At 40.5% G+C, this 26,301-nt stretch overlaps 1 protein-coding gene across 3 annotated transcripts in view; it reads left to right on the top strand.

Moving 5' to 3' along the window:
* TRIM36 (tripartite motif containing 36) overlaps positions 1 to 26,301 on the top strand; it is a 51,426-nt gene that overhangs the window by 10,191 nt on the left and 14,934 nt on the right. The window contains exons 1-3 of one of the 3 annotated variants that reach the window (XM_078852849.1): positions 10,568 to 10,867; positions 12,360 to 12,597; positions 25,520 to 25,863. In XM_078852849.1, coding sequence (XP_078708975.1) covers positions 10,841 to 10,867; positions 12,360 to 12,597; positions 25,520 to 25,863 — 609 coding nt within the window. In that variant the 5' untranslated portion in view covers positions 10,568 to 10,840. Of the gene's footprint in view, positions 1 to 10,567; positions 10,868 to 12,359; positions 12,598 to 25,519; positions 25,864 to 26,301 lie in introns of those variants that run through there. The other 2 variants (XM_073344730.2, XM_073344731.2) reach the window with 2 other exon arrangements.

Below are 26,301 nucleotides of genomic sequence, written 5' to 3'. Positions count from 1 at the left end.
AAAGCACTGATAATCCAATCAGTGGGTATCTGTTGTTTGGTGATTTATGCAGGTTTTATGTCTGGTTTTATGAGGTCAGGATTAAAGTTGCTTGTTAAACCTTAGTTATGAATTTCCCAGACTTCAAAATGCTTTTAAAATAACTACAATGATATAAGTGTCATTACTTCTTGGGAGATCGAATTCTGCCTTAATGAAGTGTATTTTGGTTTGGATGTTTTCTTAAAATTAAAAGTGGCTGCGTTTTCACAATATCTCTTACATTTGTTTGGCAAGTGAGCACATCAAGCTCCAGGTGATGTGTAGAGAAGCAGCAGCCCCAGCAGATCTGAAGCTCTTGTCCATCGGACCTGTTGTATTCTACTGCTCCCTGGATCACTTGGCACAGCAAAGCGGGGCAGCTGCTGCTGTTCCCTGGGTTGCCCTTGATGTGAAGCAGGATGCTACAGGTTTGGAGCAGAAAAGATGTGCTGAACTTCTCTTTACTCTTCAGAGTAGTAGAAGCATATGAGCCAGTGATTAATTTGTAATGAAAGAGATGCCTGGGCTCAAACAATTAAGTGCTGGGGTTCAAGCAATTTTTTTACATTCATAACGGATGCAGCAAACCCAGAGGTGCTGGGGCTATGAACTGCCAAGCCTAAAGATGCTGGCTCTCATCCCTGGCACAAATTAACCAGCTGCATTCCTTTCCCCACAGTTAAAGAGGATCATAACATCCTGGGACTTTAGGAAGTAGAGTCCTTAGCAACTGTGCTGGTTCCCTGGTGCTGTATCTGCACCAGTTAAGAATGTAACCTTGAACCTGTGCAGTTCAGCTGAGAAAATTTATAAACTGGCCTAGCAGAGTTTGTAAGACCAAATAGGGTTCAGGTCCTGTAGCACATCTCTGCTCCTAGAGATTGAGTGGCCAGACCCAAGGAGAGTTTAGAGCCTATAAATGGTTTAGTACACTGAGAGAGCCATAGAAATTAAAACCTTTCCCGGCCATGTCTACAGTATGGTGCCAAAACTATGACAGCATAACTCCCAGCATAATCTCCTAGTGTAGATGAAACCTACAATGATGAAAGCGGTTTTTTCATTGCTGTAGGAACACCACGTCCCCAAGCAATGGAAGTATTTTTCCACCGGCTTACCTGCATCTACACCAGGGGTTAAGTTGGCCTAACTACACCATGCGGGCATGTGGATTTTTCACACTCCTGAGTAGTGTAGCTATGTTTATCTAAGTTTTATGTGCAGTCCAGACCTCTCATTCTGTAGATCTCACATTTTCCCACCTTTTTCCACCTTGTATTTCAGAAGGTGGCAATTGTGAGTAAAGGATGAAACTGATGGTTTTGGTGGTTGGCTGCATGTATTAATCAGAAATTCATTGTTGCCTTTAAATTTATTTTAATTTTGCAGTGCCTCATAAAAACAAGATCCCTGTCCTGAAGAGCATGTAAACTGAATTCAGCATGATACAACTAGTGAGGGTCATAAAGTGAGAAAGAGGAGGATGACTCCACAACACTTGAGCCGTTTTGATGGTTAATTTTTTAAGATTGTCTGTTCTCCATCTCATTAGCCATAGTCTCCATCGCATTGAATGTAGTCGGTGAGGTGGCTTGGCAAATGGACTTTGGGCGTGTTCTAAGTGTTAGGGACAGCATGGAAACAACTTTGAAGGGAGAAGCTGCCCAATGTAGGGGCTTGGCAGCAAGGACAAGTATTTGACTCTCATGGTGCATTGCTGTGGGAGGCAATGAAGTAACTCAAAGGTAGGTGGATGAGAAGGTCGAAGTAAGGAGCAAAAGAAATGACTTTGGTAGCCACAATTGGGATGGAATGAAGTGGGGAAATGTTAATATAAAAAACTATCTAGGATTATGTTTAGTTTGGTTCGGTTGTTTCTACAAAACATAGCTATTGTGAAGGCCCTCTGAACTTTGGCTGGGTGTTTTAAACTCTGATAAACTAGAAATAAAGACCTAAGCACTGCACCTGTGCTTTGTGGGTGCCGCTATTCCTTGTGGAGTTCATAAAGTCACCTGGAAAGAGCTTGGAAATTAAAATATATATTAATCAATTCTAAATTAAGAATACCATCTATAACAATTTGCAGGCACAATGGCTCTATTTTGAAGAAAAAAATTAGAGAAGATGAAAGAAATTGCATGGTTAAACTTTGAGTTATTATGGGAAGCTAGTTACAGCCTTCATGTGACAATGGCTGTGTATGTATAATAATAGACTAAGCAAACATTCTCTAGAACAGTGATTCCCTTTCCTCTTAACAACCAAATAATGATATTTATCTAAATATATTTGTGTGTGTATGTTATAGCAAAACCTTATTCATTCTTCTGTCCTTATTTTACAAAGCACTTGTCCACTCTTCAGAGTAACACGACCGAAGGATAAATACCTAGAATACTAGCTCATACTCCCCAAACCAGTTATATCTCCCAGACTAAAAATAGCACCTTTAGCAAAGCCACTCTAAATAACCTTCCTTGCTAGGTTAACTTGCATCCTGAAACCCCTACATTTAGGAAAAGTCCAGGAAAACAAATGAGCCTTGCTGTATATTCTGAAGCTCAACTTTTTTGGACCTACGGATGTAATCAGCAGAATTGACAATTTGCAGAGAACACTTTGCCACTAGCCTCCTTGTTTTTAACCCAGCGAACTCTGAGCTCAAACTCTATCACATCCATCCTGATTGCAAATGCCATAGTATTGCACAGAGGGAGAGGTGTGTCTCTAGTAGCCAAGTCACGAACTGTTCTAAGCTCTCTGGGGCAGGGACCATCTTTGTGTTGCGTGTAAAGTGCCTAGTCATGGACTGAGGTCTTTAGGCATTATCACAATACAAATGAAAAACAACGTAGCTAAATACTTTAGTTTACTTAAAACTAGTACCTTATATCTTACCTGAAAGCCAGTGCAGACCAATGCCTGGGAGACCTATTGTGAATTAGTGAACAAGTTAACAAATACAGATTAAGGACATGGGAGGGAAGAGTGAGGATAATGGATCATAAAATGTATTTCAGTTTAATTGTTCTGCCAGTCAAGCATCATGGGAATACAAGGCACTCTGGCTATACCTCCTGTGCTGAGGGGCCAGTGTAGCTAACTCTATACTGCATAGGGACTCCCAAGCCCCAGGGTCTCCCATTAGGATAGCTTTCCAGTTTTTGGTTGGCCTTTCTGCAGAGACAACTAATGAAGCCACCTACTCTGACTAATTTATTTAATGGCCTGGCCCTTCCCTTCCCTTGCCCCTTCCTTTTCCTTCTCAGTGATGCAGCAATATGAACAAAAATGGTGCAGTGGAAACTGCCCTGATAATGCAGTAGTTCTGGAGTCAAGGGATGTCAAAAAGATAGTAAATTAGGTGTCTGGAGGGGTTAAAGGGAGAACATGTGCTTCTCCTTTCCAGATCTACTAATTGGAGCCCAGGCCTCTCCGACCTTTCATCCATGCAGTGTCTTAATAGGCTGGGGAGAACCGGCTAATTAAAATCCTGCTCTCAAAGTACTCTGAAGTCAAAGTAAACAAGCACACAAACAAGTTAATACCTTAATGATGTATTATAGGATTGAACAAATAGTCACTCACAAAATCGTGACAATAACAATCGTTGGCACTACAATGCAATCAGGAGGTAGGGGTATAGCCTTATCTACGCAAGCCAAATTAACCGTTGTTGGTAACAGGTGTTGGCAAGGGGCACCTGTGAACTAGAATGGACCATGTTGTAAGTGCAAGTGTTGCCAAGGCCAAACCCTGTTCAGTCCTATTTCAGAGAGGATGGCAGTGCTGAACAGGTTTTGTTGTTGGCTGCAGCTGATAGTTGAACCGGTTTCAGCAACAATTCAGCCGTGTCTGTTGTTAGCAATAGGTACTCGTGCTAGTGTAGACAGAACTGGGTGATGCTTTCAAAGACTAATTCTTTCAAAGCTCTGATGGAGCAAGCCTATAGAGTCAAGGAATTCTTAAATTGAAAGGATAATGCAGTTATTCGTAAATTTCCAAATTAAGTCTTAATTCATGGTTTATTAGCCTCTTGGAAGCTTGACAATAAAACATTTCCTCACTAACCTGTTTTTCCTTCCTTGTCTGTGCTACAGGGCTACATGAGATTTGGCCAACTGACATTTTCCAGTTAAAAAAGCATATAAAAATTAGTGACCGTGTTAATGTCAGTAGCTTTAAGAACAACATTCTGGATTTTGTTAGGAGGGTGGCTTACAAAGTGAACTTGAAATAAAATGGCTGTATTGGTCTTTTAAATAAATAAACCATTTCCCTCTGTTTTGAATGTAAACATTGCTTTGCAACGCTGAAAATGCAAAAAGAGCAACACCGCTGTGTTCACCATTTCCAGCAAATGCTGGAATTTACCAGTCAAATTTCACTGCTTAAGCTCCGTAAAGTAAAAAATGATGAAAAGCAAATTACTCTTTAAATTTTTTTGGTATTGATGAATCATCTCAAGTGGCATTAGTTACATCATTAAAGAATTTTTGGGAAAAAACATACCCGACTATCTTGATTACATTCTTTTAAACTCACTTTACTTTGTGTTTTTGTGTGTATGTAACATGTAGGTCAAATGTAGGGCTTATCAAACTTGACAGCCTTTTACCATTGAAACTCAGGCCATAACTCAATCTATTTAATTAGCTAAACCTCTTTCCATTGTGTGAATTAAGGACATTGTATGTCTTAACTTTGAATTTCCTAGCTAATGCGTTTTTTTTTTCCACAAGCTTAACTGTACATGACCACAGATGGTATTGTTTCTGTCCCTCCCCCAATATCTAAAGATGCTAATCCATATTATGTAGGGATTTAATTTTTTTTTTGTCCTGGATATGGGTGGAGAGGATGCATATTTTCAAATGGAAGCACGTTGGAAAAGGAGAAGGTGAGACACATGCAAACCTCTGGGTTTTTCAGCTATTTATCTGAAAGGCTCTTAAGCAAAATAAGCTGTCATGGGATAAGAGGGAAGGTCCTCTCATGGAGTGGTAACTGGTTAAAAGGTAGGAAACAAAGGGTAGGAATAAATGGTCAGTTTTCAGAATGGAGAGAGGTAAATAGTGGTGTCCTTCAGGGGTCTGTACTGGGACCTGTCCTATTCAACGTATTCATAAAAGATTTGGAAAAAGGGGTAAACAGTGAGGTGGTAAAATTTGCAGATGATCCAAAACTACTCAAGATAGTTAAGTCCAAAGCAGACTGTGAAGAGCTACAAAAGGATGTCACAAAACTGGGTGACTGGGCAACAATATGGCAGATGAAATTCAGCGTTGATAAATGCAAAGTAATGCACATTGGAAAACATAATCCCAACTATATGTATAAAATCCCAACTATAAATATAAATTAGCTGTTCCCACTCGAGAGAGATCTTGGAGTCATTGTGGATAGTTCTCTGAAATCATCCACTCAATGTGCAGTGGCAGTCAAAAGAGCGAACAGCATGTTGGGAATCCTTAAGAAAGGGATAGATAATAAGACCGAAAATGTATTGCTGCTATATAAATTCCTGGTACGCCCACACCTTGACTACTGCGTGCAGATGTGGTCGCCTCATCTCAAAAAAGATCTATTGGAATTGGAAAAGGTTCAGAAAAAGGCAACAAAAATGATTAGGGGTATGGAACAGCTGCCATGTGAGGAGAGATTAATAAGACTGGGACTTTTCAGCTTGGAAAAAGAGACGACTAAGTGGGGATATGATCGAGATCTATAAAATCATGACTGGTGTGGAGAAAGTAAATTAGGAAGTGTTATTTACTCCTTCTCATAACACAAGAACTAGGAGTCACCACATGAAATTAATAGGTGGCAGGCTTAAAACAAACAAAAGGAAGTATCTTTTCACACAACGCATAGTCAACCTGTGGAACTCTTTGTCAGAGGATGTTGTGAAGGCCAAGACTATAACAGGGTTAAAAAAGAACTACATAAATTCATGGAGGATAGCTCCATCAATGGCTATTAGCCAGGATGAACTGGGATGGTGTCCCTAGCCTCTCTGTCTGACAGAAGCTAGGAATGAGTGACAGGGGATGGATCATTTGTTGATTACCTGTTCTGTTCATTTCCTCTGGGGCACCTGGCATTGGTCACTGTCGGAAGACAAGATACTGGGCTAGATGGATCTTTGGTGTGACCCAGTATAGCCATTCTTATATTTTTATCCATCCAACTGCCATTAAAGAAGAGAGAACTCCTGGCCTGTTCCTCCCCGCTTTTCTAAAATTACACTCCACATTTTTTTCCAATGCCTTGGATGACATACATTTGATGCTCTTTGGGGCAAGGAGCATGTCCTTTTTTGGTGACTGGAAAACACCCAGTACATTTTTAACACAGAGTGCACCTTAATATTTGTACAGCACTTTGAAGATCTATGTTTTAAACACCCTGTGGTTTTGTCTGCACTAAACTTTTTGGGGGAAATCTCCCACCAGTGGTAGCAACAGCAAGCATAGGTGAAAACAGGACACAGGTTTCTTTACCACTGTTGTCCAGGCCTATTCTAAGTAAGATGAGCTGGCCTGGCATAGAGCGCACCCTCTGTTTTTTCCTAATCTATCCTAATGCAGCAATGGTGGGAAACTTCCTAAAATAGTCTAGCATAGGCACAACCTACGAGGTAGATAATCTTATCCCCTTATCCAGATAAGAATTAGGATCTTGCCTATACCAGAAAAATGACCTAGTTTTTTTTTTTAAATCAGTTTAGTTAAACTAGTGCAAATCCATAATGCAGATCACATAAACTAGGTTCAATCCCACCTTATATTAATTAAACTACTGATTTAAGATAAATTGATACAAACAAGGGTCAAATTGGATTACGTGTCTCTACTTTAGAGTTTAGCACTGGTTTAAGTAGCTCAGTGTAAAAATTAATTTAGTTTAAACCGATGCACTTTTCTAGTATACAGAAGGCTGAAAACACAGCAGTTAAATGCTTTTCCCGTTGTCACAGAGGGAGTTAGTAGCAGAGGTGGGATTAGGTGGGAATTCTTGTTTTCTTCTAGTTTTGGACACAATCAGTTTAATGTATTTGTTCCTTTTTTCCCTCTCCCCTCCCCCCGACCCCCCGTTCATTCCACTCCCTTTTTGTTTGCCCCTCTTCCCTTTTGGGACAATGTTGAATTCCAGTCTCTCGCTCCAGGATACCAGCTGAGAAGAGGTACCTCGCAGTGCTCTTTCAGATGACTATACAATGACATCTAGTGCTTTTCTCCTCACAAACTTCTGAGTTCGTGCCAAGCTATTCTTTCAGCACAATACTCAGACTCAGTCTTGAACTTCCACTAGACCACAAAAGGCCCATCCTGCTGTAAAGAAGAATCATTCCTTTATTGTTAGCTGTTCCTTAGCTACAATGATAGGTGCAAGATGGTGCTTCTGTATTGATGTTAGTCGGATGAAACTGAGAATTCTATCACTATAGGCATCACTGTTCTGTGATTGGTTCACAACAAGGACATACATTGATCATAGAACAGTGATGCCTATGCTGGTAGAATTTTCAGTTTCATCCTAGGCAGTCTTATTTAAATGTTTTTGAGATGTATGATGGCCACTAGAAAGTGTACCTGTGTCTCTCTTCCTCCATAATATAGTATACCATTTTCTTGGAGAGAAAATGATCTTTATTTGTCTCTGTTGCTGATAGAGCCTCAATTCTATCAACATAAGGGGTTTTTTTTGTTTGTTTTTTCTGCACCCCATTCCTGCAGTATCTGAGCACTTTGCTATTGTCACTCTAACTGACACAAAGTCTCTGAACTCATAGAGTGGCTGCTCTCCCTTTTGGTGTTTTTGAAGTCTGCTTGGAGTGGGGTTCTATTTTTTTTTTTTTTTAATGGGGGAAGAATGGGGAAGGAGAGAGAAAAGTAGGTGAGAATGGTTGTTGAGAATGTGGTTTTGGTCATGGTGGAAAAATGTGATCAAAGAGAGAGGTAACTGCAGTTACCTCAAGATGGTCAGACTCTAAAGTCACCTAGTCTCCTAATTTTTACTCCACAGCTGGATACCTTCGGTAAAGGCCCTGTTTACACTAAGGAATTTTACTTTATTGAGTTGGGTTTGGTATGTTAAAGGATCAAGCTGCACTAGTGTAAGCACTGCTTTACACCAATGCACCATGTTTATGGTGCAAGCCCGTAATGGTATAACTGCATCAATATCACTAGACTGGTGCAAATTTATTTAATATAGACAGGGCTTATGGGCTAGTTTACATGGGAATGAATTGGACAAATGAACTGTAGCTCTACAGTTTCTCTTTGAAGTCTGTTTTTGAATTTTTGTTGTTGAAGGATGGCTACTTTTAAATGTTACTGAGTGTCCAGGGAGATTGAAGTGTTCTCCTACTGGCTTTTGTATGTTACCATTCCTGATGTCTGATTTGTGTTCATTTATTCTTTTGCGTAGAGACTGTCCGGTTTGGCCAATGTACATGGCAGAGGGGCATTGCTGGCACATGATGGCATATATCACATTAGTAGATGTGCAGGTGAATGAGCCCCTGTTGGTATGGATCATGTGATTCAATCTTCTGATGGTGTCGCTAGAGTAGATATGGGAATAGAATAGGCAACGGAGTTTGTTACAGGGATTGGCTCTTGAGTTAGTGTTTCTGTAGTGTGGTGTGTAGTTGCTGGTGAGTATTTGCTTCAGGTTGGGGGGGCTGTCTGTAAGCGAGGATTGGCCTGCCTCCCAAGGCCTGTGAGAGTAGGGGATCATTTTCCAGGATAGGTTGTAGATCGTTGATGATGTGCTGGAGAGGTTTTAGCTGGGGGCTGTACGTGATGGCCAGTGCTGGTGTTGTTTTCCTTGTTGGGTCTGTCCTGTAGTAGGTGACTTCTGGGTACCTGTCTCGCTCTGTCAATCTGTTTCCTCACTTCCCCAGGTAGGTATTGTATTTTTAAGAATGCTTCAAATAGAAACTGCAGAGCTACAATTCATTTGCAAATTTAATACCATTAATTTGGGCTTGAATAGGGACTGGGAGTGGCTGGCTCACTACAAAAGCAATTTTCCCTCTCTTGGTATTGACACCTCCTCATCAATTATTGGGAGTGGAACACATCCACCCTGACTGAATTGGCCTTGTTAACACTGGTTCTCCACTTGTAAGATAACTCCTGTCTCTTCATGTTTCAGTATATTTATGCCTGCACCTGTAATTTTCACTCCATGCATCTGAAGAAGTGGGGTTTTTTTACCCACGAAAGTTTATGACCAAATAAATCTGCCACTGGACTCCTCATTGTTTTTATCTATTCCAGAATAGCTCTCTGTGTGTGGACATTCTTACACTGGAATAAGTGTGTCCACATGGGGAGCTAACCCGGTCAATTTCCCATGTAGACAAGTTCTATTTACCTTGTCTCCAACACTCACATGTATTTCCCCTCAGTTTTATGATCTGCATTGCCCCAGAGAAGTGCTGTTGTCTTGATGGTTCATAAATAGAGATGTTGAGTAAAACTTTTGGAAGTGCATAAATCCCATTTTCAAGAGTGAGATTGATATTTAGATTCCTAAAGCTAGATTTCAAAAGTGATTTAGGCACTTTTGATAGTGTTACCTGTGTACTCTAATAATGCAGCTGGAATCTGATCCATTCCTGGCTCTAAAGATTATGATCAAAGCCTTGAACAGGCAAGGGTGGTGCAGTAGGAGGGAGGTACTGGAGTGCAGGCTGGATGTGCTCCTGGCAGCATAAACTATACAAGTACTAGGCAGCTGCATTTTTGCACCAGCTGGAGCTTTTGCAACCTTGGCAAATCTGCAAGCCTGCTACCACCACCTGGACCATTTGGCACTGAAACACAAAGTGTTTTAAAATGTAGATGGGAGATGTTGTTTACTTTTCCTCCTGGCATAAGGTAGTATTAAGGGTTTTCTAACTGTGTGCACAGTCACAGATTTAGGTACTTTATTGTAGTGTACACAAGGAGTATGTTAATATCTAAATAGTTGATACTGCCATTAACTAACATTTAAAGTTTGTATTGTTATATCTGAAAAATACTTAACCCTTCCCCCACCTCCACTGAAAACAAATACTCCAGAGTAAACAGAGAGGTTGGGATATTCAGGTGTGACTGTCCCATTCTGTGCCTAGGGTGACCAGATGTCCCGATTTTATAGGCACAGTCCCGATTTATGGGCCTTTTTCTTATATAGGCTCCTATTACCAGCTCGGCTGGATTTTTCACATTTGCTGTCTGGTCGCCCGATCTGTACCACCCCTTCCAGTGTGACTTGTCATTCTTTTTAACAACCCGTTGATCACCTCTAACTTCTTCCCTTGTTGCTAGAGTTTGTCCACTGCCAAGTCTCTCATTTACAGGGGGAGGAGGGGGAAAATCCGTCACCCAGGATGGATTTTAAGGGAAGCCAGTCTAGGCTCAGTCTCCTGCAGGGGGAGGGGGTGTGTGTGTGTCGGAGGCAGGGTGAAGCAGAGATTCTCCTGCCCTCCGCCTGCCTTGCGGGGCGCGGCACTGGGGCCGGTCCCTGCCGCCCCGCCCCCCCAGCCCAGGCTCCCCGGCCCGCCGCGCTGCCCCTTGCCCTCCTCTCGGCTGGGGGCGGCTTGGGTGAGGCGAGGGCCGCGCTTCCTCCTCCCGGACAAAGGTGCCAGGTGTCGCCCCGCCCCTCATTGTGCGGTGGGCGCCGTTGCCAGGCCGCCCCGCCCCGGCCAGCGGGCAGCTGCTGCACTGTCTGGGAGCCCGCAGCAGCCGCCGCCTCCTGCGGCCCCGCTCTCCGCCCTCGCCCGCAGGACAGCCCTCGCCCAGGCGGCTCCAGGATGGAGGGCGATCGGCTGGAGCCCGCTGTGAGTGCGGGGCGTCTGGCGGCCCTGGCTGCCGGCTCGGGGTGGGGCTCGGGGCCGGGGCGGACGGTGGGTGCCCGGGCGCGGTGAAGGCGGGAGATTCCCGCAGCCCGCGGGGCTCGTGGACGCCCCAAACTTTCTGCCTTTAACACCGCTCAGCCCCCCCCCCCCTCCTCCAGTGTGCCTGGAACTGCAGCGGCTGCCCCGCCGCACCCAGCCCGAGAGCTGCAGGCGGCGGCGGCGCTGCTCCCCGGAAACCTGGGCGCGTGGATTGCGGGCTTTCTGCACACTCATCCTGCTGCAGTTCTCCGCCGGGACCCTGCCCCCGGGAGGAGCTGTCAGGGCCGCCGGGCCTCGCTCCCGTCTGACAGCCCTGCCTGGAGAGCGCCCTCCAGAAATCCCCCGTGGGGGTGTGGCAGGGGAAGCCTTTGTTTTGGGGGAGCGAAGAAAGGTGGCCCATTACTCACTGATTCTTTAGCAGCCAAGCTCTCTCCTTTCCCCCACCCCACCCAGTTCACAAAGCGCTCTTCCTAGGGCGTTGCAGAGCGTTTCTCCTAATTCAGTCAACCAGGCTATAATTTACTTTGACTGGACGGTAATTGGGACAGGAATCTTCTCGCTCCCCCGCCGCCGCCTTAGAAACAATGTGCTTTCGTGTGTTCTTCGTGATTGTCAGGGACTTGGAAGAAGAGTAAACCCCAACTATTGAATGCACGCTAGAGAAAAGCAAGCTTAAGTAGATGTGAGAGGAACAGTTTATCCAGAGCTACTTATTGAGAACTTGGATCTTTCTCAGGGAAGAAGTTTTTGTAACCAAATATTCTGAAATGAACTGAATAATGCAATTGATTAACAATTATTTATAGTAAAGTGATACTTTCAGGTAGTTAAAGCATAAATACATGGCTTTTACTTTTTTTTAAAAAAAAGCCCCATGCAAAACCTCATGTTTTCAGGATTGTTAAATTTTTCATTTTTTAAAAAATGTCATTTACAGCTCTTATGCAGATTATTGTGTAAAGCAGGAGAAGTAGAACTAAAAAGAGTTGAAATTGACTCTAGACAGTTTCACTTTTGCTTACTATATTTACTCTTTGCACTCCCTTTGGATAATAAACACAGTACATGTGGTGAAAGAAATTAGTTTCAAGCCTTTAAATTTTAATTTGTGGTGTTAGCAATGTAGATGGGGAATCTGGTATTACAGACTTTTTGGCCCTTTTAGAAGATGAACTTCAAAGCCAACAGACGGGAACTTCATGATTAATTTAAAAAAACCAACTCTGCTTTGTTTTTACAGTAGACTTCTCATTTTTACTGGAGGGCCTGAGATGCAAGCCTTAGCTTTGTTGTGCTTATATTTTTGAAGCCACGTTCTTTTTCTGATGTAAGATGTAAAGGTAGTTTTGAATGTTTGTATATAATGTGAGCCTTACTGGCTCAGCTTCTGATCTTGTCTTAATTTTGTTTTCCTCCTCACCTCTCTCTTTTCAAGGTTACCATTAAGAATATTGAACGAGAGCTCATCTGCCCATCATGCAAGGAGTTATTTACCCATCCACTGATCCTCCCTTGTCAGCACAGTATCTGTCACAAATGTGTAAAAGAAATTCTCTTCTTCACACTTGAAGACTCTTTCACTGATCTAGGCTCTGAGTCCTCCAATCAAAGTAGCCCTCGTATTCGAATCCATTCTCCTAGTTTGGATAGAATTGACAGGCTTAATAGATCAGGTATGTGCTAGAATATTGTGTGTGCTCTGGGAATTTCATGTAGAAGACTGATTTAATATGAATGGTCTTTGCCTGAGTAAAGGTTTTCATCTTGATACTTTTAATGTTGAATGTTGTCACGTGAATAACTTCAGAATGGTTTAGTTTTTGGTCTTTGTTTACAGCACGCACCAAAAAATATTGGACATGGGAATGTCCTATTGTAAAGTTGTTACTCTAGTGAACATATATAAAATTGTTTTTTAAAAACAGTATCCTGTAAATTGGTTCATAGCTATTATTTTTCTGATGCTAAGTTACCCTAGTCACTATGGCTGTTTAATGTGACATAATCTCAGGCATCTTTAGAAAACGCCTTTTTTTTTTTTTTTTTGTTTGGGTTGGTCTCCAGGCTTTATGCTGCTCGCAGTCTGGTGGCTTAGGTTTCGTTTGGAGTCTTTGGTGCAGCCTTTCTAAACTATATATCTCCTTCAAAAATAATAATAAAAGGAAGTTCTTCTTCACCTAGAGCACAGTCAACCTGTGGAACTCCTTGCCTGAGGAGGTTGTGAAGGCTAGGACTATAACAGGGTTTAAAATAGAACTGGATAAATTCCTGGAGGTTAAGTCCATTAATGGCTATTAGCCAGGATGGGTAAGGAATGTTTGTCAGAGGGTGGATGGAGATGGATGTCAGGAGAGAGATCACTTGATCATTACCTGTTAGGTTCACTCCCTCTGGGGCACCTAGCATTGGCCGCTTTCAGTAGATAGGATACTGGGCTGGATGGACCTTTGGTCTGACCCGGTATGGCCATTCTTATGTATGTTTGCTTCATTCATTTCACTAAGGCATATTAGTAGGTTACTTTCCATATGTGATATCAGAACTCTTCAAGCAGACAGCTTTGCAAGAAGATTGAACCAGAGTTCTCTGTGTAAAGTATCAAGGAATGCTTAATTTCGGGTTTCTCTGTTATTTCATGTCTGACTTTATCTTGAAGATACTTACCTTAACCTTATTGTTCAATTAATTAAATATTGATAGATATTAAGTGAAAGAAATACCTTATTAAATGTAAATTTAAATAAGTGTAAAGCTACTCTATGTAACACTTAACAAAAAAGGCTCAAGGCTTGGCTACACTTCAGCTATTCTGGAATAGCTATCGCTTTGGAATAACTCTGTGTGTGGACACTCTTATTTTGGAATCGGAGTGTGTTTTCTTGAGTTAGCTTAATCCCCTTCCAAAGTGGATTCCCTTTAAATTCAAGCCCTACCTTATTATTGAATAACTTTCATGTGTAGATAAATCCTGAAACTTGCATCTCAGGTTTTAGCAATGTTAATTTCTTGTCTTTCATTTCTCAAGAGCAGAAACTTACATCACCATCATCTTTTAAAGAACACTTAAATTGGGACTATGGCTAGTTATACCTCTTTGTGTCCTCTTTCCTGCCCCACCCCCAAAAAGGGTGGAGTTTGAGCAATATGATGCACACCTGGATTCGCTAATTAAAAAAATCCTAGTCTGAGATTACCCTCTAATATTTTATGTTTTGGCTTGCTGTCGCCCGGGAAGTGTCTAAGATATTTAGTCTCAGAGATGTTCCTTGGTGCTTGTTTTGCAGGGACATGTGAATTATAGTACCTCATTGTGTTCACTGTAGATTTGTTGAAAATTGCCTTCAGTGAGACATTGCTAGCCACTGAAGTGCAGTATAATCCTGTTTTGTTATAGCAATACAGTAAATTACCATCTTCACATTTTGTGTACTATTTCATCCACACCAAACACAAACAAAAACAAACTTGTTAAAAGAACACTTGGGTTGCAAAATCAAGCATGTGGAAGATAAGAAATGGCAGAATGCAGTGTTGACCATACAACCTTCATTGGGCCCCCTTGTGCACATGTACTATGATACTGTCTGTAATTACATGACCACATACTATTTTATCCATAAGATGCCTGCCTTGTTCAATGTGCAGGATGAACAGTGTTCATTGAATGGGTAGTTTATTCAGTATATAACCCCATGCACTATTTGCCACATGCTATCCAAACTCTGCACTGAACACAGAATTATTAATTTCTTCTGGAACATTTTCTGTGGTACTCTCATCATAGTACCTTAGTTCTTTAAAAGCATTTTAGTTATTTACAAATATTAATTAATCTTTACAACACTTCTGAAGTGAGATGGTATTTTCATTCCCATTTTACATATGAAAGATTGGAAATACAGAGATTGTAGTTTTGTAAAAAGTGTAAAAAAGTGACAAGTAATTTAGGGTGCCCAATATGAGATGCCTAGAACTGATTTTTCAGAGTACTTGGTACAAAATGCTAATTTATATGCAAAACTCCCATTGACTTTGTAATGCTCCGAACGGTGGTCCAAGAGCATGAGAACCAAGCTCAGGGCAGACTTGAAAAAACAGGACACAAACCCTAAATTGGTTGTGAGTTCTAAATTTAGATTTCCCCAACCAACTGTACCATGTGCAAACTCTTCAGGCACATTAACAGCCTTAAACAGATTCACAGAGAGTCCCCCGGATACTGCAGTCTGTTTTGTCACCCTGGTGAGTGAGTGTATTTCCATGATGGATGGTCTTTAAGACCAAGAATCACAGCAACATTAATTCCTGGTCCCAGGTTAATTGAGCCTTGGATCTCACACCAAGGACAACACTTGTAGCCAGTCCTATAATAACCTATATGAAGATTTATTAACTTACCAATAAATTTCATCATGCATATACAAAGCAACAAAAAAACATTTTCATGAGCAATAATAGAAATTGAAAGATAAGCAAAGTAAGAAAAATACTGCCTGAGAACTTACTAGAGTTTGACATAAGGCTATTTGTATATTTTGACATATGATGTTGATAATGTGAGTTAAAGCTTTAAATTTTAACTTTTTAAAATCTCAGCATCTACTGTCACTAAATAATTGTCTGACCCTCCCCCATAATTTCCTGCAACTGTGAAAATTTAAATAAATAAAAATAAGAAAATGCTCAAAAATAACATAAACATAAGAACGGCCATACTGGGTCAGACCAAAGGTCTGTCCAGCCCAGTATCCTGTCTACTGAAAGTGGCCAATGCCAGGTGCCCCAGACTGAGTGAACTGAACAGGTAATGATCAAGTGATCTCTCTCTTGCCATCCATCTCCATCCACCCTCTGACAAACAGAGGCTAGGGACACCATTCCTTACCCATCCTGGCTAATAGCCATTAATGGACTTAACCTCCAGGAATTTATCCAGTTCTCTTTTAAACCCTGTTATAGTCCTAGCCTTCACAACCTCCTCAGGCAAGGAGTTCCACAGGTTGACTGTGCGCTGAGTGAAGAAGAACTTCCTTTTATTTGTTTTAAACCTGCTGTCCATTAATTTCATTTGGTGGCCCCTAGTTCTTATATTATGGGAACAAGTAAATAACTTTTCCTTATTCACTTTCTCCACACCACTCATGATTTTATATACCTCTCTCATATTCCCCCTTAGTCTCCTCTTTTCCAAGCTGAAAATTCCTAGCCTCTTTAATTTCTCCTCTCACGGGACCCGTTCCAAACCCCTAATCATTTTAGCTGCCCTTCTCTGAATCTTTTCTAAGGCCAGCATATCTTTTTTGAGATGAGGAGACCACATCTGTATGCAGTATTCAAGATGTGGGCGTACCATGGATTTATATAAGGGCAATAAGATATTCTCCATCTTATTCTCTATCCCTCTTTTAATGATTCCTAACATCCTGTTTGCTTTTTGACTGCCGCTGCACGCTGCGTGGACGTCTTCAGAGAACTATTCACGATGACTCGGAGATCTCTTTCCTGATTAGTTATAGCTAAATTAGCCCCCATCACATTGTATGTATAGTTGGGGTTATTTTTTTCCAGTGTGCATTACTTTACATTTATTCACCTTAAATTTCATTTGCCATTTTGTTGCCCAATCACTTAGTTTTATGAGATCTTTTTGAAGTTCTTCAGAATCTGCTTTGGTCTTAACTATCTTGAGCAGTTTAATATCATCTGCAAACTTTGCCACCTCACTGTTTACCCCTTTCTCCAGATCATTTAGGAATAGGTTGAATAGGATTGGTCCTAAGACTGACCCTTGGGGAACACCACTAGTTACCCTTCTCCATTCTATAAAAAAACAAATTCTGCCAAGCCTATATATATGGCTGTGACAGGGTCAGGCTAGATGGCTATAGGAGAGTAATAGAAGTCAGATATATTAGCCTCAGGCTAAGTAGGTCCCTTTTCCCTGGGTAAAGTAACAGGGAAGGTTCCAGAACAATCAGGAACCTTCTGGAGACAATTAAGATAAGCTGATTAGAACACCTTCAGCCAATCCAGAAGCTGCTAGAATCAATTAAGGCAGGCTAATCCGGGCAGCTGGGTTTTAAAAAGGAGCTCACTTCAGTTTGTGGTGTGTGTGTGAGGAGCTGGGAGCAAGAGGCACTAGGAGCTGAGAACGCAGACTGTTGGAGGATTGAGGTGTACAAGCATTATCACACACCAGGAGGAAGGTCCTATGGTGAGGATAAAGAAGGTATTGGGAGGAGGCTATGGGGAAGTAGCCCAGGGAGTTGTAGCTGTCACACAGCTGTTCCAGGAGGCACTCTAGACAGCTGCAGTCCACAGGGCCCTGGGCTGGAACCCGGAGTAGAGGGCTGGCCCGGGTTCCCCCCAAATCCTTCCAACTGCTGGTCAGACACGGGAGGAGTCGACCTGGACTGTGGGTTCAGAAAAACGGCCAAGCTGAGGGCTGCTGTGAAGCTCCAAGGCAAGCAAATCCGCTAATAAGCGCAAGACCCACCAAGGTAGAGCAGGAACTTTGTCACAATGGCATAGTCATAATTAATAGATAATTAAATTAATATGAAGTAGTAAAAACTAGTTGCTGTCTTGACCTTCTAACTCTTTAAGTACCAAAAGCAAATTGATCTGTTATGGAGCTATTATCTGCACAACTTGCTTTTTAGAAATGCTGTTTGCTGTAATAATGCCAAAAATGACTGAAATTGGTAAATGGTTTATCCTCTAACTTAAACTGTACACAAATGCTTACTTTAAAAAAATCTGGCCTTAATTTTATGGATTGGAGAATTTATAATGATTTAATGAGTGTCTTATAATTTAAGTGTAATGCCATTATATTACAAAAATCCTATAAAGTGTTTAAAGTTCCAGTGCTGTGTAAATGATGATGAATGATTCTGAAATACAGTAAAAGAGAGCTTGATTTTTGCTTTTCTTCCCATTTATGCATATTAGGAAATTAAACATTTTTTAATTTCACCTGGCAACCTGGGCACCTGGCAACTACAGTGCAGAAGAAAAGATATTTGCTGCTTTATCTTTTGTAAACCAATGTTGACTTTATTTTTTGTTTCTAAAAACAGCTTTCTGTTCATTGTTCACAGCCACACAGCGGAGGTCTTTTGGGTGGAGAGGTAGAAATGCTTCACTTCTTGTATGGCTGTAGATAGTGTAGTATTTAGATCTTAATTTAAATAGAATTGGTTAGCATATAGTTTTTAAATATCAATGTCCATCGGCTAAACTTTTGTGGACTTGACCAAAGTTATGGAAAATTTCTGTCTGAAAAACTTTTAATTCTGTTCTGCAATTAATCTAAAGGTCAACTGGACTAAAACCTGTAGAATATTTTTTTTGTCAGTGTTGCTCTTAATTTCTGTAGTTATACCATCCAAAAATTTCTGTCTATTGTTTTTGTTTTCCTAAGGAATCATTTCCCCAGAGGCTACAAAACCAGGTTCCAGTAAAACTGATAGGTATTACTGGAAGTAAAAATACTACTTAATGTATTGATCTTCTATCTACTATAAATTATGGTCAGTTATAATCCTTTCTTTAAAGGGAAGATAATGGCAATATAAATTTGTAATCCATCACAAAGAAGAGTGAATAACTAAACAGTTTTTTAAAGGTTTCTTATATATAGGGTTTCCACCTTCTAATGGCTGGTAACTGGACTCCCGAGGTCCCGCCCCCTGCTCCACTACTTCCCCTTCCAGCTGGGCTCTCTCTGCTACTGGGCTTGGATGAGAGCTGCTGTAGCCTGACAAGGAATCATAGAATATCAGGGTTGGAAGGGACCCCAGAAGGTCATCTAGTCCAACCCCCTGCTCGAAGCAGGACCAATTCCCAGTTAAATCATCCCAGCCAGGGCTTTGTCAAGCCTGACCTTAAAAACCTCTAAGGACGGAGATTCTACCACCTCCCTAGGTAACGCATTCCAGTGTTTCACCACCCTCTTAATGAAAAAGTTTTTCCTAATATCCAATCTAAACCTCCCCCACTGCAACTTGAGACCATTACTCCTCGTTCTGTCATCTGCTACCATTGAGAACAGTCTAGAGCCATCCTCTTTGGAACCCCCTTTCAGGTAGTTGAAAGCAGCTATCAAATCCCCCCTCATTCTTCTCTTCTGCAGGCTAAACAATCCCAGCTCCCTCAGCCTCTCCTCATAAGTCATGTGTTCTAGACCCCTAATCATTTTTGTTGCCCTTCGCTGGACTCTCTCCAATTTATCCACATCCTTCTTGTAGTGTGGGGCCCAAAACTGGACACAGTACTCCAGATGAGGCCTCACCAATGTCGAATAGAGGGGAACGATCACGTCCCTCGATCTGCTCGCTATGCCCCTACTTATACATCCCAAAATGCCATTGGCCTTCTTGGCAACAAGGGCACACTGCTGACTCATATCCAGCTTCTCGTCCACTGTCACCCCTAGGTCCTTTTCCGCAGAACTGCTGCCTAGCCATTCAGTCCCTAGTCTGTAGCGGTGCATTGGATTCTTCCATCCTAAGTGCAGGACCCTGCACTTATCCTTATTGAACCTCATCAGATTTCTTTTGGCCCAATCCTCCAATTTGTCTAGGTCCTTCTGTATCCTATCCCTCCCCTCCAGCGTATCTACCACTCCTCCCAGTTTAGTATCATCCGCAAATTTGCTGAGAGTGCAATCCACACCATCCTCCAGATCATTTATGAAGATATTGAACAAAACCGGCCCCAGGACCGACCCTTGGGGCACTCCACTTGATACCGGCTGCCAACTAGACATGGAGCCATTGATCACTACCCGTTGAGCCCGACAATCTAGCCAGCTTTCTACCCACCTTATAGTGGAGCCTGGCTGCAGGTAGAAAGTAGCCCTGGCTGAGCAGGGGCTGGCATGGGTTAATGACCGTGCTCCTCCCCCCGGCCCTGTGGTAACTGGACTTTTGGTGTCCGGTCAGCACATCTGACCAGACACTGCCAGGTCCCCTTTCTGACCAGACTTTCCGGTAGAAAACCGGGCACCTGGCAACCCACAGTAGCACCGGGACACAGAAGCCAAAAACCAAACTGTCATGGGTGGCAACCCTACTTAAATGTAATACACAACTACTAAAGAGGAAGCTGCCATCTTGCCAGTCTGATAAGGTAGTTTTGGGACCCAGGAAATGAATCTCGGCCGAGGAAAATAGGAGACTTCAAAATGATATACCAATATCCGGTGGTGTATGTCCTTTTTTTGTTTGTTTGTTTGTTTGTAGTTTTTTGTTTTAGAAGGGCTTTGGTTATACAACTTCTTCAGACATTCAAATACTGAGATGACTATTCCTGTCACTTCCAAAATGTTGAGTGGAATTAATGCTGGGAAGTAATAGTAGCTTTTCTTGTGATATACCAACACTCATCACAGGGCCACTGAAACATTGACAAGTACTCATTATAATTATGAAAATTCACTTGTAGCTTTCTTAAAGATACTACATGTAAGTGATAATTGTAAATTGCTGTTTGTAACAGTACACTGTTATTTAGGAATTCAAGTTTTTAGATAGTTTCCTTATCAAGCTCTGCTTTAGTTTCTCTATATACCAAAAAACCCCCAAACAACGTATTATTTTATAAATGTTCAGAGTGTTTAAAGGAACACAGTGAACCCCAGGTATAACCAATTTACAAAAAATATATAGTTTGTTACTAAACCTGCTCCCTAGTTTCCCTGCCAATTTTTGTGGTTTTACAATTGCACTTTCCTGTCTTGCTAAATAATCCTTTTTGTTGCTGTGTGACAGACCCACACAAACAGGGGAAGCACTGAAACTCACTTATTTAAATATTGTCAAATGCACAAAGTAAACACAAAAATGGAGAAATAATTTGTTGTTCTTGCAAATTATAGTACACCTTTTGTAAGAGATTAAATTGGGTATGTACTGTTGAAAGAGAGAAAATGAATGGATTTCACGAAATTATGAATTGAATCCAAATGTCCCATTAAACATACACATCTAAAAATCAAACTGGAGGAAAACATAATATAACTTATTTCACTCAAATGTTTAGAAATATGATATGGAATAAATTATGAAGGATCTATCAAAACAGAGATCACCATCAATTTGCAGACAGTTCAAGTCTGCAAAAAAAAAGCAGCATTGTCAAAAATCATAACTGAAAGATTTTAAATTTATGCAGTACCTAATATGAGTGAAGTTATGTTTTCTAAAAAGAAAGGAAAGTCAATATTTATAACTTTTTTCTAAGAATCTTACAAAAATGCTAACTGGGCGGGAGGTAGAAATATCAATTCATTTAAGAAGTTTGTAGCTGAATCCAGTTGACCTTTAAAGTATCCTTTAATCTTTTTAACCCCTCCACAAATTTAGTCTTCATATCCACCATAATCACAGAATGCTGGTGATATCATATTGTATTTGAAAAACACAAACAAGCAATTTATATTTTTAAGGTGCATTATCCCTTTTTTGGTTTAAGTGCCATATATTATGCTATTCCACATTGTGGAATAGCACACTCTTAGAGGAAAACATTATTTTTAAAAAAGATTTAGATAAAATGTGTGCAATTTTAATGCCTTGACTTACTACTCATGTTACTAAACATAAGCATGTGCTTAATTGTTGGCAGGATTGGGGCCTAAACTGCTTGCCAAGAGAACCATATTTTTATCTTTTTAATGAGTTAGAGAATCTGTAGAAGTTAAACTCTAGCCATGGGACATGTGAATTGGTAGGATATTGTCTACTTACAAGTAAGGCTATTTATTAGTAGTGCAGGGTTCTGTTTGTATAGGATCCTGAAAATGTAGAGTTAGAAAATAATAATCTTGATAGTGTATGAATATTAGTAGGAGATATCTGTAGAATTGATGGGTAGAAGCTGGATTTGTAACATGTAAGAGATGGCATAGAGCATTCTGGCTTGCTTTAAAAGAAATAACCACAAAAGTTGAAGTGTTTTTATGAAATTATTCTAGGCATATTCTTCCTTTTGTATATCTGCAAAATTTAACCTTTTGCTTTTGTGAATGAGGGTGGAAGAAGAACAGAACCCATCTCATTAACTATAATATATTTATCTGCCTGGTTATTCACTACACATTGCTGTTCCAAAGATGGAGTAAATTGATCAGAATCTTCCCTTTTAACAACTATATTGACTTAAAAAAAAAAATGGAGAGAGCAGCCATTAGTAGTGATGAGGCTAATTCTTCATGTATCTAAAACTATTTAGCATATGGTGCTATTTTAACTAGCAAAAATTCTCTTATTCCCCTCTTGAGAGGGCTTAAATGCCATGTAGTCATGAGTCTGAGAAAAATCAAATTATTGGAGTAAATTTAACAAAAAGGGATGAAACATCTTTTTAAGATCTTTTGGATTTCCTGGCCACTGAATGTGGTGTTCTAGGCATGGTGTCGCCAGTATATGTGTAAAGCATGTAGTCATTACCATGGTCTGATTTTGTGTTTTAGGTGACAGAAAGAAAGGCCACAGTTGGTTGGCAACTAACTCACTTTTGGGTTAAACAAATATTAACCCCACTTCTGTGTGTCACTTGGTCCAGACTTCAAAAGCATGCTATTGGATAAGAGTTTGATTGTTCTGATTTTAAACTTGACCACTGCACCATGTTTCTTTCACCTGCTATTTTGCTTTTTGTCATTGCACATTTAGCTGGCATGTTAAACTGCTCATGTGCTGTGTTTGTACAAGCTACCATTATTTTTCATTATTTATTTGCTTTATTAGTGAACATAAGTATTATCTTACTTTTAGTGGCTGCTCTTCACTGCATGGTTTGAATGCCAAATAATCCTTCTCAGGCCTTTCAGGTTCTCTTTGAAATGTCTGGAGAAAGTGTATTATTTAAACCTATGTGTGTATGTCTGGGCATACATTTAAATAAGGCTTTTAAATCAGTACTGTTTTCATTCATTACATGTGTGTGTTGCTCAACTGTGCCAAGTTACAGGTGTTGCTGGGCATCCGGCTTGGGTTATTAAATTTACTTCAAGTAAGTACCCAAACACTTTGGATTCCTTTTTAGCCAGAAATCTGTACGTTTGCCTTAACTACATTAATCAGTTTAGTTGTATTTATTCGTAAATCTGAGCTGGCCATCTCTCTGTAGACTCTCTAGACAGAAATACAGAACCTACTGAATTGGAGATCACTGTCTGCTTGTGCACACTTGCTCACTCTATGTGGGCCGTTCACTTCCTGAAGCATATACATACCTGCCATACCGAACATGTTTTGAAAAACAGTTCCTTCACCCTAAAGCAACGGTTATAAAAAGTTCCTGGTGTGAATATCTTTAAAGAAAGATAACAGAATGCTAGAAGTTGTGAAGAAAATTCTGACTTGGTTGGTATGGTAGGGGCAGCTAGAGATCAGCACCGCTAGATAGCTTTGCATGTAATGGAATCTTGATACTCAAGGAAAACTTTCAAAATTCTGTGAAACTATATAATTTTTTCTGAATTAAGGCAGCTGACAAAATACAGATATTATCTAATTTCCTTTTAGAAAATAGTTATTCTTGAAAAGAATTAAATGCTTTAAAAGAACTTAATAAATGACAAGACACGGAGCAAGTCTACTCTACTGCGCTACATCAGCACAGCTGCACGTCTGGTGAAGAAGTACTATGCCGTCGGGAGAACGCTATCCCATTAGCATCATTACTCCACCTCTGCAAGAGGAGGAAGCTATGTTGGTGGGAGACACTCTCCCTTAGAATTTGATTGTACGGCATCCAACATATGCATAAGAAGAAAAGAGGAAATTGCCTTAATTTACAGTTGCATGAGCCATAGCAACACAATTCTCAGAATTTGAAAACATTTTTGAGAAAAGGGTGGTAATGCCATGCTCTAGTTACAGAAGCATCACTTTCAAGCTTACTGGCAGGAGGAGGAAAGGATATGCACCATGCCTAAATGCCAGTTTAGTCAATTTTGAATTTATTTAAATTGCCTCCTTTTGACTGATGCTCCTATTTCTTTCTTCAAGAATGAAATCAATTAATTACTTCCGGTCTGAGGTTTTGTTGGAGTGTTGAGCTATCTCCAGGTTTTGCAGACTCAAAATGGAAACCGGTTTTGTGTGTGTGTGTCTGTGTTTGGTGAAGTTAGCCACTTTATCCCAGTCTTTGAACAAGGGAAGACTAATAGATATTGAGAGAAGGAGCTGGGAATTCTTGGGTTTTGTGTACAGTTATTTGATGCCATACATTATATTCCCCGACTAAAAGTAGAGCAAAATTCCTTTAAGCCTAAGTAAGCTGATATTTTCTTTAATACAGACTAGGTGAAACTATATTAAACCTGCCAAAAACCAGATACCTCTTCTTGGTGCTGGGGTTCCCCTTGACTGGTAACTGAAGCCATGAAAATATCCAATTGATTGGCTATATTGAAACTTCTATCATTATAGGAGAGAACATTACTTCTTGCCAGTAAGAACTCCTTTTAGCTCTCTCGCTCTCTCTTTCCACCCCAGGACTTGGAGCTGTTGTTTCATTTAACCTTACTGGAAGTAGTCTTCCTTTCACAGAGATGGTTCTGACACCCTTGTTTAAAAGTGTTATATTCTGAGCGATTCAGCTGGGAAAAGCCAAATCAGTCTGTGCATGTTGTGATTGACTGACTGGGATTTCCTAGTGTTCTAAATTCCCAGCTTGTCTTGTTTTGTATTTTTGTCTCCACTTGGGATATGTTGCAGCCATAACAAAACTTGTAAAAGCTCAAATTCAACTATATACATCTGGGAACAATGCTATGTTTAATCTCAAAAAGTGAGAATAAAATCTCCACTTCGAACATTTTACAAAAAAATCCCACATCTGTATTTGGACAGAGTCACCTGAACACTAATGTGGATTCCAGAAAGCGTCGGCGAATCTAATCCTGTGGTATCCAAAACTAGATTTATTATCGTAACTCTTGGTCTGTTAGTGATTGGGTTTCAGCTTGTCACATTCATGTAATTACCATGTAAATTTGTCAATCTTAATAGGGTAGATATGCCCTTCCCATGTAAAATCAGACCAGTTTAAGTAACTGGATGGAGTGCATTTGTGTCAGAGTGACTTGCCACCAGGAATGAATACAGACCTATTAGGCCATTTTCCCCCTCGTGCATAGCTGAGATTAATCACTGAATTTAACTGGTATTGTCTTTCAAAATGACTGGAGCATACAGTGCCTACTTTGAAGAAAAAGGCATGAGTATAGCACTATTGACATATTTTACTGTAGCAAGAGACAAAATTGCAACATTGCAGCTCTGGAGTCAGAATTGTTAAATATTTTTACCACAATTTCATTTGGAATTAATTTTTTACTTACTATGTCTTCTGAATCCAACCAGGGCCGTGCCTTGTTTGATATTAATTTTAAAAAGAAAATTGTCTTTGGCTTGGCAGAATTCACCTGAATTTGTATTATGACACTCTCAATGACACGTGTGCTAAAGTAGCTCAGAATTTCCTCAGAATTTAGGCTCGTGGATTTCTGTGTTAGGTGCTGTCTTTTCCCCCTTTCCAGTCCTAATTGTTCTTCCTATTATGTTGTAACTAAACTAGGACTTGCCATCTATACAGGCTGGAAACGCAATTCACTGACTCCTAGGACAACCATTTTTCCTTGTCCTGGCTGCCGGCATGATGTGGATCTGGGAGAACGTGGCATCAATGGCTTATTTCGAAATTTCACCCTGGAAACTATTGTGGAAAGATACAGGCAGGCAGCCAGGGCAGCCACTGCTATTATGTGTGATGTCTGCAAACCTCCACCTCAAGAATCTACAAAGAGTTGCATGGACTGCAGTGCAAGCTATTGCAATGAATGCTTCAAAATATATCATCCTTGGGGAACTGTAAAAGCCCAGCATGAGTATGTAGGACCAACCACTAACTTCAGGCCCAAGGTAAGTGGTTTTTAATCTGGCATACCTTGCAGATCTTTTCATTTCTTGTATCTGACCTGATGCTGCAGAGCAAATGTTGCCCATAAAAAGTAATTATCTATTGGATAATCTTACATTTGATTTCCATCACAATCATCTATTAAATGAGTTGTAAGATTTTGCATTAAAGTTATTAATCTGGTGCCAAAGAGGTAGGTGTTGACAAATGCAGGGGGAACATATTGGAAGTGGACCATAGACTTTGACTGCATCAAATTAAATGTGTTGGGTGTGGGTCTATCAGATGAAGGTGTGGGGCTTTTTAAGAACAAGGTGTTAATAATTTTAGTCTGTTCGTGGTCTTAAATAATGTGTTCTTTTTTAAAAAAAAATCATTGCAGTGGGTCTATTCTAGAAAAGTAGCACAATAATAATAGTTTTGTAACAATAGTTCTTTCT

This window comes from Lepidochelys kempii, chromosome 5 (assembly GCF_965140285.1).
Source record: "Lepidochelys kempii isolate rLepKem1 chromosome 5, rLepKem1.hap1, whole genome shotgun sequence".
Lineage (NCBI taxonomy): Eukaryota > Metazoa > Chordata > Testudines > Cheloniidae > Lepidochelys > Lepidochelys kempii.
Note: the sequence above shows the minus strand (reverse complement) of the source record. Positions and strands in the feature narration are given on the sequence as shown.